Source organism: Papaver somniferum, chromosome 3 (genome assembly GCF_003573695.1).
Source record: "Papaver somniferum cultivar HN1 chromosome 3, ASM357369v1, whole genome shotgun sequence".
NCBI lineage: Eukaryota > Viridiplantae > Streptophyta > Magnoliopsida > Ranunculales > Papaveraceae > Papaver > Papaver somniferum.
Window position 1 is genome coordinate 101,203,697 of NC_039360.1, and position 17,023 is coordinate 101,220,719.

The following is a 17,023-nucleotide window of genomic DNA, read 5'->3' on the forward strand; positions in this document are numbered from 1 at the left end:
TTCTGTTGTGCAGCTTTTCTTAGGATTAATCAACCAAAAGAAGTGGAAATGACTGTAAAAGTGTTAAGAAAGTGAAGTCTACTAATGGAGAAGACTAAGGTCCAAATTCAACTCTTTGAAATTAAGGAGATTCTATCTTCATCTTCAAGAGAATGAAAATATGAAGACGAAGTAAAAAGAATGAGGTCATTTCGACATCGGATGAAGAAGTTATGACCAAAACAAAACCAGAAAACTTGGGTCTACAGAGAGAGGTTCAGCTGATAACTCGTAAACACGAGTCAGCCGAACCTGGAGCCTACAAATCAAGATTTTCGAAGTGTTTACAGAGATATATTCGGATTGAAAGTGATCTAATCGAGTTAGCTGAACTTGACAATCACCTGGGGAAAATTTCACTTCTCAGGTTCGGCTGGTAATTGTTGGCAAGGTATTAGCCGAACCTAACACTGTATTAACCACCTGGGAAGTTCGGCTATTGTTTAGAAATGAATTACCAGCCGAACTGTTCATAAGCACTTTCAGAACGAAGAACAATGAACAGTTCGGCTGATAATTCGTCTCGCTAATCAACCGAACTTCATTCTGTAATCCCCAAAAGCTCTTTTGCATTCTGAATTAATCATATTCTATCGATGAAAAACAATAAAATAAGAGAGGCTTTATAGAAAATACATTCTAATCCTCATTTTAGGAGTTCGTTCTTCATCCCGTTGAATTTCTGCTTCCAATCCTTCGACATCTTCTTGTTCTCCAATTGGCGGATTAGAAAACGATTTAAAATTATTACCAATTGCAGGTTTCGTTGTGCGAGTTATTTCTGTAGTTGTGTTTAATCGACAATCAGATTTTCACGAATCGACGATCAAATTTTCAAGATCAAATTTTTTATCGACGGTTTCACAAACGGGAATCGAGTAGAGAAGAAGAATAGATGTTTAACTTTAAAACTATTTTTAATTTTTGATTTATAAATTAAGGATAAGGACAATTTAATTTAGTAATAGAAACCGTTTAAGAGTATATAGGTCATAACATACCTTTAGACACCCCTTATAAACACACCATGGATAGGAAAATAAAAATTATATGCCTCAAATTTTTTATGTATGTCCTAAAACATGATTATAGGATAAACTCAATCATACCGAACCAACGTCTCTACAAACTTGACTAATCAACTACTCAACCAATTTTATGTCTTCTAGATGATGATTCAGTTTGAAAACCATCTATATCCAAAAAAAAAACAATCCGAATGTAACAACAAATGCAATAAAATGACAAGGAATAGGCCACCTGTTAGGATTATTATGAACGAGACGCGCATAACTTTTGTTTTCCTAGTTTTTGTTTAGTTGGCGTTTGTAGAATTCCTTTTTTTTTTTGTTAAAGAGATTGGATAAGCTCGATGTTTTAAGATCGGTTGTGTTTTGCATTATTTGTTGCTGATAATAACATCAGTGGCATATGCATTATTTTCTGGACCATATCATCTTCATCCACTCCATTATAATACAATAATCACTTGGATGCAACATCCAAAGAGCACTTAGGTGCAACATCCAAAAAGAAAAGTAAAAAAAGGGTAAACGTAAGATTAACACTTTTAACTTATTAGTTACTCATGATATCCAAATTAGTCTTCTTGTTCTCACTTTACTACCTACCCAATGATTTTTATATGCTGAGATGAGTCGGTGAAACGAGTAGGCGATCACTAGCTCAAAGCCCATAAAAAGAGAACACAAAAAACAACGCGTTTCTCTCATCTCACTCTGTGTAGGTGTGTGTAACGGATGGACGGTTGCGGATTAGGGGTCACCCGTAACCGAACCGTCAAAGTTGCGGATTTGTAAAATTAAACCGTGATCGGTCCAATCACCCGCGAATTTAACCTTTGCGGATCCGTGAATTGTACGGGCCGGTTGCGGATTAACCGTGGATTTGACCTATTTTTGATTGTACTTGTTGGGCCTAAATTCAGTTAGTGTCTTAACTTAGTTTTGATTGTATTCAGTTAGTTAACTTAGTTTTGATTCTATTTGTTGGGCCTAAATTCAGTTAGTGTTTTAAGGACTTTACTTCTTTCTCTTTGGGCCTAAATTCATTTAGTTAACTACGTGATCAAAGAACTTCATTTCTTTCTCTTTGGACCTAGGTTCATATTCAGGTAAGAAAACTTTGCTTCTTTCTACGGTTGCGGTAATCCGCGGTTTTCAAATGACAACCGCAACCGCATCCGCACCGCATGCGGATTTGAGAATCCCACCCGTGTCCGACCCATACGTCTTGCGGTTTGGGTGAAATCCGCAATTTTGCGGACGGATACGGATTAAATCCGCGATTCCGGTTTTTATGCTCACACCTACCTCCGTGTGTGTATCCTGCAAATCAGCGAATTCTTGTCAGTTTCATGTCCATTTCCCATTTAAAAAACCTTTTTATCTAAAACAAGCAAATCTAATCACTTTCAGTTTCAACTGCCATCTGTATTCCACTCTCTTTACCGGGTTCACATACCCTCTCCACTTGTATAAATACACACTTCCCGCATCATCACTTCTCACTTCTCAAACTCAAACTCAAACTCAAACTCAAAATCCGATTAATCATGAATATCTTTATCTGTTTAATGTTTAGTCTCTTAATCTCTTATTCAACTGCTTGCGATCGTTGTGTTCATCAAAGCAAGGCTGCTTATTTCACTTCCTCTTCTTCACTCTCTTGTAAGTTCGTTTCTCTTGTTTCATTGATTCTACTAATTATGCAATTAAAACCCATCGAGGAATTAAGCTGAAAAGAAGACATATACCCAACAGAATTTATTTGCAAAAGGTTAACGGGTTGTTACTAATTTACTAATTCAATTCGATTTTATTGTTACTGCAGCTGGAGCTTGTGGGTATGGCTCATTAGCAGTAGGTTTTAATGGTGGTCATCTTGCTGCTGGTGTTCCTTCTTTGTATAGAGATGGTGTTGGTTGTGGAGCTTGCTTTCAGGTGACTAATCAGTAGCTACAAAGTCTAGAGCCAAAACAGAGAAAACCGTCTTTTTTGTTTTCTTTTTTTCTGTATTGAATTTCGTTTTATAATTCTGTTTTTGTTCTGGGAATTTTTGCAGATAAGGTGTAAGAATCAGAAAATCTGTAGCAATGGAGGAACTAAAGTGATACTAACTGATCTAAATCACAATAATAAAACTGATTTTGTTCTAAGTAACAGAGCTTTTAGGGCCATGGCTAATGATGGTATGTCTCATGATCTTCTCAAGCTTGGAATTGTCGATGTTGAATACAAGAGGTAAGCAGCAAATAACTTTTTAAATTCCCGTTATATTGCAGTATCACTGTCACAAAACTCTAGTCCCGATTTTTCGGTTTCGGTTTCTTTTAAACTAAAAACGGTTTAAGCTAGGTGTTACGTGTTAGTGTTAGGACCAGACCAGACTAGAGTTTTTATTTTGTGGAGACTAGTAAACAGCATATCATTTTCAGCCTCTCTGGTTGTGAAGTGGGATGCCAAAGTGCTGTGGCTGAGTGAAAGTTATGATTTGAAAGCGAGGTTTAGTGGGATCGTGACAAGAATAAGTGGTTGCTGCAATTCCAATCTAGACTCTAGAGTCTAGACTCCAATAACAAGTAACAACTTCTTAGGCAGTAGAGGTCTTGGTGGATTTGTTACACCTAACTACACATTTGTGAACTGGGAGGCTTGGGACCAAAAAAAAAAAAAAAAGTTGATGATTAATGATAATCTCTGGTCGACTGTAAATCTAACATCATGATTGTTGTTTTCGACATGGCAGGATACCATGTGAATACAAATCCAAGAATTTGTCAGTTAAAATAGAAGAGAAGAGCCTAAAACCCAACTATTTGGCTATTAAGTTTCTCTATCAAGGTGGTCAAACAGACATTGTGTCTGTCGATATAGCACAGGTAAACTATAATATACAGTTGTATTATCTTAAAGCATACAGCATAAGCTTCAGGCATTAAGGCTTGTGCCTTTCTTGCAACCCATTTGCAGTTTATGAAAGATTTTATTGATCTTGACTTTTTAGGTTGGAGCTGCAAATTGGAGATACATGACTAGGAATGCTAATGGAGTAGTGTGGGAAACAAGTAGAGTACCAGCTGGGGCATTGCAAATTAGAATGCTGGTGACAGGGGGTTTTGATGGCAAAATGATATGGGCAAACAATGAAGTGATTCCTGCTAACTGGAAAGTTGGTGAAATCTATGATTCAGGTGTTCAAATTACTGATATTGCTCAAGAAGGTTGTGCGTCTTCATCTGCTAGTTGTGAACATGAACATTGGAACTGAAGAGGTCGTTTTGATCTGGGTTTTCTTTTTCTTTTATCATGTTACTAGCTACTGGTTTTGTTAAGCTTAAGAGTCTCTTTATAGTGTATACTGTTGTGGATAAACTGTGTACATTAGAACTGTTATTTTCAAGGTAGTGATCCTTATAATTACTTTACATTAAAAAAAATCGGATGTCTTTTTTGGCCAAGGTAACATTATAAACAACTCTTCATCAATTTTGTTCCTCTGAGGCCTATTCCTATGCAACGTGTCAAAAAAATCCATTCGCCATGCCACTTTGGTAAAAGAGTTGAGCGGATGAAAACATTACCTAGTGATATTGTTTATTTAGCTGGCGATAGAGTCTATATCGCTGACGTTCAACTCAATATCGCTATCTCTAACGGTCGACTTTATACTCAATATCGTTAGAGAGTCTATATCGCTGACGTTCAACTCAATATCGCTATCTCTAACGATCGACTTTATACTCAATATCGCTATCTCTAACGGTCGACTTTATAGCGCGTATAAATACAATATCTCCCCTCTCATTCCTCTTCACACCTATTCTTTCTCCAAAATTCTTTATTTACTTCCTTCTAAATATGAGCGAGAAGCCAAAAAGAAAAAAAAACAGAAAAAGCAAAGGAAAAGGATCTAATAGAGATCTAATAGCACCTCAGTCAGTGGATTAAATTATATGCAGGATAAAGAATATGAGTTTTAACATGTTAGACAATTTGGCCATCAGAATGGGTTAATTCACCCTCTCTAAGAAGTGGGTGGTCTGAATTTCGTACAGTGTTCAGTTTACTTCCCCTTTTAGATAGTTGTTTTTTCAGTAGTTTAAGTTTAGTGACAACTCTAAAAGGTGGGAATCCTAGCTGGGTGTTCCTATAGCATTCCTTTTCTGGGGAACGCAACTACAAACTAAAATACTTGTAAGGAATACGACTGAGAGAACAGAAGATTTGGATGAAGGGGGATTGAAGAATGGTAAGACCCAATAGGAGGCAAATGGGTGACAGTTGTACTACGGTTGACAAAAATCCAATCCAGATTTGCAAGTGCTCTGTATAGTGTAACTTAGGTTTTGTTTGGTTTCTTTTGCTTATTTGACCAGGTATAAATAGGCTACATGAATCCCAAATCAAGCAAACCTATATCCTCAATGATGGTTCTGGTATTGCTGATGAATTCAGGATTGATAGGTTTGCCGCCAGATTTTTCTGAGCCGAGAGAGTGATGTTTAGGTTTAATATCATTATCCAAGGATGATCATTGTTGTTTGCTAATTCTTCGAGGAGCTTCAAATCCTCGATGCACAATGGTTGTTTTGGGTTCCCATAAAGAAAAGAAATATTATTTTCCGTCATAGAGTTCTTATCTAAGATTCTAAATCTCTACAATTAACAAAAATATTGATCATTCTCTAAAAGTTTCTTAATGTCTACTTGCATAGAGTCAGACCAAGTCCCCAAAAAGACCAATAAGAGAAACTAAGGTATAGCTAGTGAATTCACATGATTCAATGATTTTAGAGACTTTATCATTTTTGTATCTAGTTTCAGAAAGGAAAAAGAAATTCTGGTTTAGAGGAGATATAAAGTTTGTTAAGGTAAGTAGAGGTGGTTTTAGAGCCTATACCCCGAAAGTTTGGGATCGAAGATGTTTATGTTTTAAATGAATTTCAAAATTGTTAGTTGGAATATTGACGGTTTGAATGATCTCAATAGACGATATATTGTTAAGCAGAAAGCAAGAGAATGAAACCTAGTATTTTTGTTCTCAAGAGACAAATATTCAACAATGTAATGATTTGGTTGTTCTCCAATCTTGAGATAACAGAAATGTTAAAAGGCTTGATGCTCTATCTGTTGTAAGAAGTAGTGAAATCTTATGTACGTGGGATGATTTTAAGGTAACAGTTGTTAATCATTCGATTGAGCACTACTCTATCAGTCTTCTATGTCAAATTCCCAATTCAAATTTTGAATGAGTTTTTCTGGTATTTGTGCTCCTATGATTTTCTTGAAAGAAAAGATTTCTGGAGAGAAATTGAAGAAATTAGAAGTTATTGGGATCTTCCATGGGTGATTGGTGGTGACTGGAATGTAATTAGATTCATATACGAGAGAATTCATTGTGTTGAATCCAATAATACAATGGAAAAATTCAATAGGTTCATGAAATGAGCCTATTCAAGACATGAACTCGTTGGTTTGCCCATGAAATGAGATGCATACACTTGGACCAATAATCAGGTTCATAGTGTTCGTAGTAGGCTTGACATATATTTTCTTTTAGTTGGTGGGGAAATTCATTTTCCAAATGTTGATCAACGGGATATTGCCAGTACACATTCCGATCAAAGTCCTATTGCTCTTATCTACAATGGGGCTAAAGGTGGTCCAAGTTCTTTTCATTGTGAAACATTCTGGTATGCATACTCCGACTTTATTTCTTTTATTGAAAGTGCTAGGTTTTCTTTTTCTGTGTCAGGTAGTGTCAGTTTTAGTATGTGCAAAAAGCTTCAACTTTTAAAACCAATGCTTAGATTATGGGGAAAGCTAAGAGTTTGGATAAATGGAAAAAAGAATGGAGGAGTTAGAGGCAGTTTTTGTGCAGCTGGATGAGGAGGAGGATTTACAAAATGGTGTCAATGAAGTGTAATGGGATTCCAGGCTGCAAGTTAGACATGAATCCAATAAATTTTTTACAGGTTTTAGTAAGTGCAAAAAGCTTCGGCTTTTAAAGCCAATGCGTAGAATATGGGATAAACTCTGATGGGGCACAACATATGATGGGGACGTGAGGGACAAATAAGAAGCTGCCACTTGTCATTTCAGTTAATAGTTTGTAAAAAATTAAAATTCTCGTTATTTAAGAGGAGGGTATTTATGGTGTAAATTAATTATATCCTTAATTTATGGTTCTTCTTCGTTTTTTCTCTTTTCTTCTCCAAATATCTTCAGCCAGATGACATGATTTCCCCACTTTCAATATTCAATCAAAATATCACATCTTCATCGATTTTGAGTGGAAGAAGATAAATAGTTACAAGAAATAGATTATTGATAAAACATGACAAAAGCGCCCAAATTCCATGAAATTATGGAATCTAGATCGTATCCCAACTCCCAAACCTCAAACACAGTACAATAACAAAGTCAAATAAATTTCCAATAAAGAGAAATTCAGAGAGCAAAACACCATTACAAAAACCCATGTCACAAAACTAGCTTTAATTTTCCAGAAAACGAAAAAAAATATTAAAAATAATACAGAACTCGTTGAAAGAAAATACGCTTTTTACCCTAATTGTTCCTCTTTCTTCCTCGTCGTCATTTTCTTGTTGTTCCTTTTTATTCCCAACCATACTTTGACTAAAAATTGAATATCCACTAAGAAAATCTAGGTTATATACATCACTGCTTTAAAATTTGAAATTACTGATAAATTTACATTTCCAATTCACAAACATAGTATAGATCAAGGTATTGTATAGATCTGAAATTAACGGTTATTGATGATATAAAATGAACTAAAAGGTAAGGGGGTAGAGGCGTTTTTTGTGCAGCTGGATGAGGAGGAGGATTTACAAAATGGTCTCAATAAAGTGCAATGGAATTATAGGCTACAAGCTAGACAAAACTACTTCATTTTAGCAATTTCCAAAACATAAAAATTGAGGAACAGATCTAGAATTAACTACATTATTCAAATTGAAAACAACGCCAAATATTTTCATAAGTTAGCTTCAGATAAAAGACGAAGGAACTTTATAGGGGCGATTTGAGTGAATGGTGTCGTGACCTTTGATGCACAAGAAATCAAACAAGGTGTTGTGAATTTTTTCAGAGTACCTTTTAATATCAAGGTACTAGGGTAGTGTCTATGGACTATATACACTTTACGTGTGTTAGAACATTACTCGGTCGAACTCACAAGTGTTGCTATCTCAAGCTTGTTTTCAAATATATATCTTGATTTATAGTCTACCATTAGTTAAGTCTCGGATTAGAATAAAAGTGTACTTGAGAAACGGACATCACAGCAGTCATCATTGCGTTCTACCGTTTGAAGGCGATGATCAACTGAAGCTTTTGGAGAACTTCTTCAACAAAAGGTAAGTGAAGACTGAACCACCTATTTCTAAAGTTATATTCATCTTTCAATCTATGAGACGTTGTCGCGTAACTAAGTAGACTATCATAATAATATCAAGAATTTCGAGTCAAGTTTATCTTGTAATTAGTTCTCGAAATATATATGATTAAGCTTAATGAACATTTATTCATACAAGATGAATTTCGGTTAAGGACAATTTATTGTTCGTAATCTAAATTGTTATTCAATATTATCATTCGAAAATAGCCTGGAACAGTCATATATGTCATTGGTGTTATTTGGGAATGTTTCGAATTGATCTAGAGAGAGATATAAAACTACTGAAAATCTGGATACAAGACAGTATGCATACCAGTTTCACAAATTAGGAAAACTGTTATAGGTCCGGAGCCGTAATACATGTACTCAGTACACGTATCGGCGTAGCTATAGTTATGCATACCGAAAAAAATTGTTGGTTCTATAACCAGTGTGGTATGCTACGCAAATCTAAAAAGTTCTGTATGACTCCGAAACTTATATTTTTCTTAAGGGTATACATACTCGGTACATGCACCATGACAAATATAGTCACGAACAAGGCTGAAGTACACGTACCTGGTACACATAGTTGCCTTGTTGAATATTTTCAGATGCACATAAAATTATTTCTGTGAGATAATTAGCATTTGAATAAATCTCTAAGAACACTATATAAACATGATTGATCATATTATAACTTATGATTTTGATTCAAATTTAAAATCTTAAGTGTTTATGCAAATGATTAAGCTTATGGTTCAATCGGCTAGTTCCGGCTAACCGTTTATGAACAATGTCTTTGTACACGGTTTGGTTACCTTTCATCCTAACCAGAGTGTATATCTTGATATTTAAATAACATTTCAAATATTCTTCTAACGGTGGATATTGTTTGCTTGGTTCCAAAGTTATATTAGCTTAAACCTAAAGCAACCTATGGTTGAAAGTCTATAAAAGGGGAACCTCAAACAACTGGGATCTTTAAATCGCCATACTACTTTTGTGTGTCCTAGTTGTAAACTAGAGTCGTCCTCTTCCTAAAACCCTTTTGGGTATTAGCGACTACAAATACTCCATAGGGATTTGTGAAGCCAGGTTCATCTATCTTTTATCTTGATAGCTTGAGTATCCTGATCTTGATTGATTATTGTGCTTGCTCTATCAATCAAGATAGATAGAAATCATCAAAGTTCTTTTCGTCTCAGAATTTGTTGATTCCGCAAGTTTAATACTTGTGAGGTGAATAATAATTTAGGATGCTCTTCAGGAAGCATAAGTCTGTATTTTGAGGTTAGCTAGACTTTTTCTATTGCTATCGATTTCCAGTCTCACCTTGATCTCTACAATCAAAAAGGAAATCACACAAATAGGCTTATCTGTGGGAGGCAGATTGGTTTAAAGTCTTCAATTGAGTTAAAGCAACTCTTAGGCTGTAAAGGATGACAACTAAGGGAATCAATTGCGCGGAGTCCTGCTGGGATTCAAGAGGCGTAAGGATCGCGTCTGTAACTGAATTGATGTGAGGGTTTCATTCGGTCCCAACTACATTTCTGTCCGAAGTTAATTGGTAGTAGGTGAAAAGGAGAGGGTACCCAAATATTCCTCAAGCTAAAACTTTTCCTACCTATAAGTCTTTTCTCCGAAAGTGATTGTCTATGGACTGACATGATACAATGCAACTAATCGGTTCACACTTCGTGTGATCGTCTATGGATACCAGATCAAGAAAATACGACAACGAAGTATGTTTACTTGATAAAAAGGTTCGGACTTAACCAAACACAATAGGATTGCTTATCAAGTAAATAAGAATTAACGTTTGTGTGATTTACTTTAATTATAATAAAAACAATTATAATGCGAAAATATAAAGTAAGTGACACAACAATATTTTGTTAACGAGGAAACTGCAAATGCAGAAAAATCCCAGAACCTTGTCCAGAATTGAATAATCTCAGGATTAAGCCACTACACAAAATTAGACCTAACTTCATATAGTTGAGACCAAGCAACTAAACCTATAGTTCACCTAGTTCCGTATGTATTCCCACGCCTCCAACTTATGAATAAGTCACATACTTGGAACAATTCCTTTGGTTCGTATTCCAAACAGTAAAGGAACAACAAATTTGTTTGGTATCAACTATCTTCAACCAAGTGATGTGAGTTCGACAAAGGCTCTTCTGTTTATCTCAAATAAACTCCTTCGTCAGGTCTTAGATCTATCTTATTCTCAACTACCGAAGTAATTGTTAAGATTTTGCAATCAATACTTTTAATCACAAAGAATTGTATTGACGTCGATCTACACAACTAATCAATCCAATCTACCAAAAGGATACACCGATTATAGTTGGATCCTCTTATACCGAAACAAGTATTGTGCACACCAAAGATTATGAACCCCAAATTAGAAATCTTCAATATATTTTTTGTCTTCAAATATTCTTAGATCTTCAATAAACACCTGCACACAACAACTTGAATATCTTGTGATCAATCACACACAGAACGGAGTCTGTTAACAATGGATTATCACAAGATCGTCTTTAGAACTAACAACGGTCTAAAGATCCCTGTCGAAACTTCGATCTAGTTTGAGTGAATCTTAAACAAACTAGGTGCAATCAAAGTTCAACCACCGTTAGTCAATCAAATCAATCGAAAACAAAAGATAAACTACAATTATCTAGTTTCCCACCAATGGTACTCGTAGAGCTTCTCAATCCCAAAGAAGACTTTAAACTGAGCGGCCGTAAGAGATTTCTCCTAATTAGGTTACTCTCCTCTCCGAATAGGAGGCTACACCAGTAACAACACAACCGAGGAAGTTTGCTGTCACGAAGGATTAGTTTGCTAGAAATGCAAACTTCAAGTATTTATAGACAAGAAAGTTTGGACACCAAGGAATTTCCAAAACCAAAAATATTCTCAAAGATATTCAATATATTCCAAATTCGATTTTCATAATTCCTGGAAATGCTCTGTCCAAAATAATGACCGAAAATCTCTTTGGAAAATCTCAACTAGTAAATACACATTACTAATTCTCATTTTCCTAAAATAAAATTAACAAACTTAATTAGAAGATTCTTAACTTATTTATATTTCGATCCTAGGATTTTCTTCCTGTAGCTATTAAGGAATAACTTTGAATAATAAAAGATAAACATTATTGTACATGTTCAAAATATGCCGACATCCTTACTTTGTAAGTCCTCTTTCATACTTACAACCTTGAAACCGATTTGCCACACTTCCAAACAAGTTTAGAATTGGTTCATCTGACTTTCAAGAACGATTGATTAATAAACACTCAATCACAAATCATGGGTTTAACGATTCTACCAAAACAAGTTTCGGTTCTACCTTCATGTGAGTACTGTGCATAGTCACACTAGCTTTCCGAAATTCGGTTGACTAGGTTCTAGGATCGGTTCCCCACATATATATGGTATCTAACTTATATGTGTTGCACATGTACATAGGATCGGTTCCCCTGTTCCTAAAAACGTGTTGCACATGTCCATAGGATCGGTTCCCCTTTCTGCTACAAACTTGCTGCACCTCATACAAGGATCGATTCCCCTTTGTGATGTGTTGCACCTCTTCATAGGATCGGTTCCCCTTTACCCAGATTCGGTTCAACAAAACACAAACTCGATCATACCATATCAGGTGATTACTTAAGATCGGTTTCACTAATAAAAGTCATACCAATACATAATTCAGTCGTTTGTGAATAGTTTACCAAGAACACAAACAAGTCGTGAGCGGTTATACTAAATCACACATATTGGATGTTCACAACATATGCAATGAATAACAATCCCAATAACGCATGGCAATTTCCTTTTCGATTCATAAACACGTTTATGAACTTACTTCCTTAAAACACATGTAAAACATTGTTTCCTAGGATGAAATCCTCACCCCATACCCATACATAATCACAATAGCATTTAAACGATTATGTCGATGTCTTATCTACAAAGTTTAATGGTTAAGCAATAAACCTCATATTGTATTCCTTGATACTATGTCTATCTAGAGTGTTCATGCTTCGCAGTTTTGTTTTCAATATGCACGACTTGAAAGATACGAAACAGTTCAAGTCAAATATCACTAACCTCAAGTGGAAGGATGATGTTGACGTCGTAGCTTCCTACTTCTTCACTTCTTTAAGTCTTCGCAATACTTGTAATGTCTCATATCCTAGTACTTTCAAGCTAACCTATACGAAGTTGACTCGAGTACATAATCAAGCGACTCTTAAAATGAGTTTTGATTCACTAAAATATGACAACCAAACTTGACATACCAACACTTGGTGGCTTCAACCGAGCTGTGCTCTAACAATCTCCCCCTTTGTCAATTTTAGTGACAAAACTCTTACAATCATATGGATAAAAAAATTAGAAGAATTCATTACACATACACTTGATTCCCGAATTCAACAAAACAATAACGTGCATTCATTCAATCCTTAAATGCCGCTGTTGACATTATAATAACGAAGAGTATTAGCTTTGTTATACCAATTAATATGATATGATACTCCCCCTTAGTCTATGCTTTCACTCTTTCGTTAGATAAACGTTTAAGCACAAATGTTCTTTTCCTTGGTGATACCAATCAATATAAAATCAATACCAGTATCACTTGTTTACTCCATATATTTCTCCCCCTTTTTGTCACAAAATGACAAAGAAACGAAAAAATAAAGGACAACACGAAAAGAATCTCAAAAATCTCAAAAATAAACTTGCAAACCTATAGAGCTAAGCATGAGGGTTCCACACACCATTTTTGATAACCAATATCAAAAATCGAAACTACAAAGTAATTTGTTTTGATATGTTATCAAGGAAACAATTGCCCGAAACAGTTTTCCCAATTTAGTTTAGCAAACCAAAAATCAATTAAGCAACTTAGTCCCTTTGCTAAACCGATTGTACAAATACAACTGCTTCAACCGATAATACCAAAATAAAGATAACTATATTTTTCTCATCAGGTTCTAATTATCCATATAACTTAGACCTTTCAATTTTAAACAAGACAAGTACTAGGTTAGTTAACTAGCATTTCTTGTTAAGGCATTCGATTAGACTTGAATAACCGAAACCTAGATAAGTTTAACTAAGATAAACTTAGCTTCTCTTATCCGGAATCAAATTGGACTAAACAATCATCCCGTAAACCTTTTCTTTTGTTAAGCCATAAATAATTCATACAAACCAAATAAATCAACTTGCAAAATTATTCACCTCAACTGGAAGCAATTGAATCAACATAAGCATTAAAACACCGCAATTGCACCGAAATTTTGTAAGCCTAAACAATTGATACCACACAATAAAGCGAGATAACAATAGTTTTTCTTAACCGGAACCAATTGAATCACACAAACATCCATACATACATAATGGAATAAAACATCAATTGTACCGAAATTTTGTTAAGCAAAAGCAAAAATATATATGAAATAAAATCAGGCTTTTCTTAAACAAGAAAACAATTAACTAACAACATTGTTACCTCAAATTTCGCATCCACTTCTCCAATATGTTTGCATCTTCTTCCAGGGAGAATTGATATCGAAATATCATTACGTTGTCATCCTTATGCAAAACAAAAGAATAACAACTACAACAAACCTTTACCAGAAAAAGGTTCAAAACCGGTTTTAACAATTGCAAGCAAAAGTTGAAAACCGGACACACAAGGTACTAATGTGCCTTGACAATCCCTATAGATTTTCTTAGATTTTCGAAATTTGTTCTATCTAAGGGTTTGGTAAGAATATCAGCTAGCTGATGTTCGGATGGAATATACTCTAATTTGATAACACCATTCTCATATAACTCTCTAATAAAGTGATATCTGATATCTATGTGTTTATACGAGAATGTTCAACTGGGTTCTCAGTCAATCGAATAACGCTTGAGTTATCACACAGTATGCTCATAGTTGAAATATTTATTCCATAGTCAATGAACATTTATTTCATCCACAAAAGTTGGGTACAACATGTACCAACAACAATATGTTCTGCTTCACAGGTTGATAAGGACTGTGAATTCTATTTCTTGCTATACCAAGCTACAAGATTTTTACCAACATAGAAACAACCATCAGAGGTGCTTTTACGATCATCTATAGACTACTTTTATTAATAACAACTTTTCCTTCTGTTATCTCTTCAGAATAGACTGCTTTTATTAAAAATAGGCAAATTCTGGATGATGTTTTAGTGGCAAATGAACTAATTGATTCTAGGATCAGAAGTGGAAAACCTGGTCTAATATGTAATGTAGGTTTTGAAAAGGCTTTTGATCATGTGCATTGGGATTAATTGTATTGATGAAATTCTTGGCAAGATGGGTTATGGTTCAAAATGGAGAAGTTGGGCGACGTGTGTGGATTCTGTTAGATTTTTTGTAATCACTAATGGCTCTGCTGCAGGTTATTTCAAAAGTTGCAAAGGAATAAGACAGGGTGACTCTTTATCCCATTTTCTTTTTCTTCTTTTTGGTGAAGCTTTATCTTTCATGATAAAACAAGCTCAAGAGCAAGGATTAATATCAGGTTTTCAAGTTGTTGTTGGAGGAAAAATGGTTAGTCATCTAGATCTTCACGGAGATGACACCTAGATCTTCGTGGATGCGGAGGTTGAACAGGTACAACAACTCATATTGATACTTCTTTCTTCTGAAATGCTTACTGGTCTTAATATCAACTTTGCAAAGAGACAAATTTTGGTGTGGGCTATGAAGGTGATTTGCAACAATTTTATGATTTGACGGACTATTACACTGGCTTCTTACCTACTTCTTATCTGGGTCAACCTTTGCGCGACAAATATAAATGTATTATTAAATGGGAAATCATAAATAAATTCATCATCAGATTGGCAGGTTAGCAAAAATCATTGTTAACAAGATCAAGTAAATCACTCTTATTAACATTGTTTTAGCTAGGATACCAACCTATTATATATCTTTGTTTGAAATGCCAGTTTCAGTTGCTAAAAACCTAGAAAAATTGAGATTTCTTGTGAAATGATAATAAAGGTAGAAAAAAGATGTATCCGGTGAAATTGAATGTTTTACTTAGAATAAAAAAATTTGTGGTTTGGGTATAAAGAGTTTAAAAGATATGAGTAAGGCTCTTTTGTCTAAATGGTTGTGGAGATTCGCTATTGAAGATGATGATGTTCTTTGGAAAAGAAATTGTGTCAGAAAAATATGGGACAAGATATTCTTTGGATATCAAAATTACCAAGTAATTCTTTCGGTATATTTATTAGGAAGGGAGTTATGAAATGGAAGAACAATTGGATAGTGATACAAAAGTTAGATTATGGCTGGACAATTGGATTTATTCATGTCCTTTGCATACTGTCTAACCCAATATATATGTTAATCTCAAGAACAAAGCGTTGCTTTGTCTCTGAATGTTTTACTCAAGTTGCGGGTGGTTATAGCTGGGATATGGGTTTGACAAGGAGGCTAAACTCTAATGTCAGAACTGAAATGACTTGGTTATAGAGTGATTTAAACAATGTGAAGCTCAATTTAAATGCGGATAATATAATGAAGTGGACACTTTCTCGGAAGAAAAAATTCACAGTAAAATTGGCTTATGACAGCTAATGAAAGAGTGAAATTACCTACTCAACACATCTTCAAATTACTCTGGCAGCTTAAGATACTACCTAAAATAGGTTTTCTCTTATGGACTTTGGCTCACTCTAATTTGCCTACTAGAGATATGCTCAAAAGAAGAGGTTTGGAAGTGCCACAGTCTTGTCTTTTCTGCAGTGAAAGTGAAACTGCGTGTCATCTTTTTATTCACTGTGATTTTGCACAAAAAGGTCTGGATGAATTTCATTGAGAAGTTAAAGTGGTTCTTGATCATTATATCTCCAAATTTGATTTCGCTAGTGTTGGCAAGGTCTCCACCTCTTGGTACAAAGATTCAATCCCAAATTTGGTGTGTAATCCAACTGTGATTCTATGTAGTTTACCGAGGAACGAAATTCTAGAGTTTTTACTGGCAAGCAAAACAATGAAATGCAGTCATCCGTAAAGCTCTATATGATATATTCACATGGTGCGTGGTCTGTAAAGAATTCAAAATGCTTCCTCCGGTGATGTAATGGAGTACGGGCCAAGAGCATATTTCAATCCACCTTGATATAGTCTAACTTTACTATTTAAGGAGTTTTGTTTTTCGGTTGGTTAGAGCGTACACAGTTGTGCGAGCATAACTAAAGACCAAAGATTAAAAAAAAAGATCAAATTTGGGTTTAGTCCCTCATGTGACGTAACGGGTGACGAGTAAATTTGGTCGCGCGTTGATATAAAGTCCGCTTCATCGTCCAGCGTAGATAAAGATTACGCCTGGCATGGGGAGTTGATAAAGATAACGCCTGGTATGGGGTGTTGATAAAGATAACGCCTGTATGGGGCGTGAACTATAGCAACGCCTGGTATGGGGGACGGAGATTATACGTTCGCCCGGGTTCAAAAAAAAAAAAAAAAAAAAAAAA

The 17,023-nt window shown here is 35.1% G+C and overlaps 1 protein-coding gene across 1 annotated transcript; it reads left to right on the forward strand.

Annotated features, from left to right (window-relative positions):
• Positions 1-2,516: 2,516 nt before the first annotated feature.
• On the forward strand, positions 2,517-4,519 carry LOC113356978 (expansin-like A1). Its single transcript, XM_026600223.1, has 5 exons — positions 2,517-2,729; positions 2,893-3,002; positions 3,124-3,302; positions 3,808-3,940; positions 4,066-4,519. The coding sequence occupies exons 1-5, from the start codon at positions 2,615-2,617 to the stop codon at positions 4,327-4,329; spliced, it is 801 nt and encodes a 266-aa protein (XP_026456008.1). The 5' UTR covers positions 2,517-2,614; the 3' UTR covers positions 4,330-4,519.
• Positions 4,520-17,023: the final 12,504 nt, after the last annotated feature.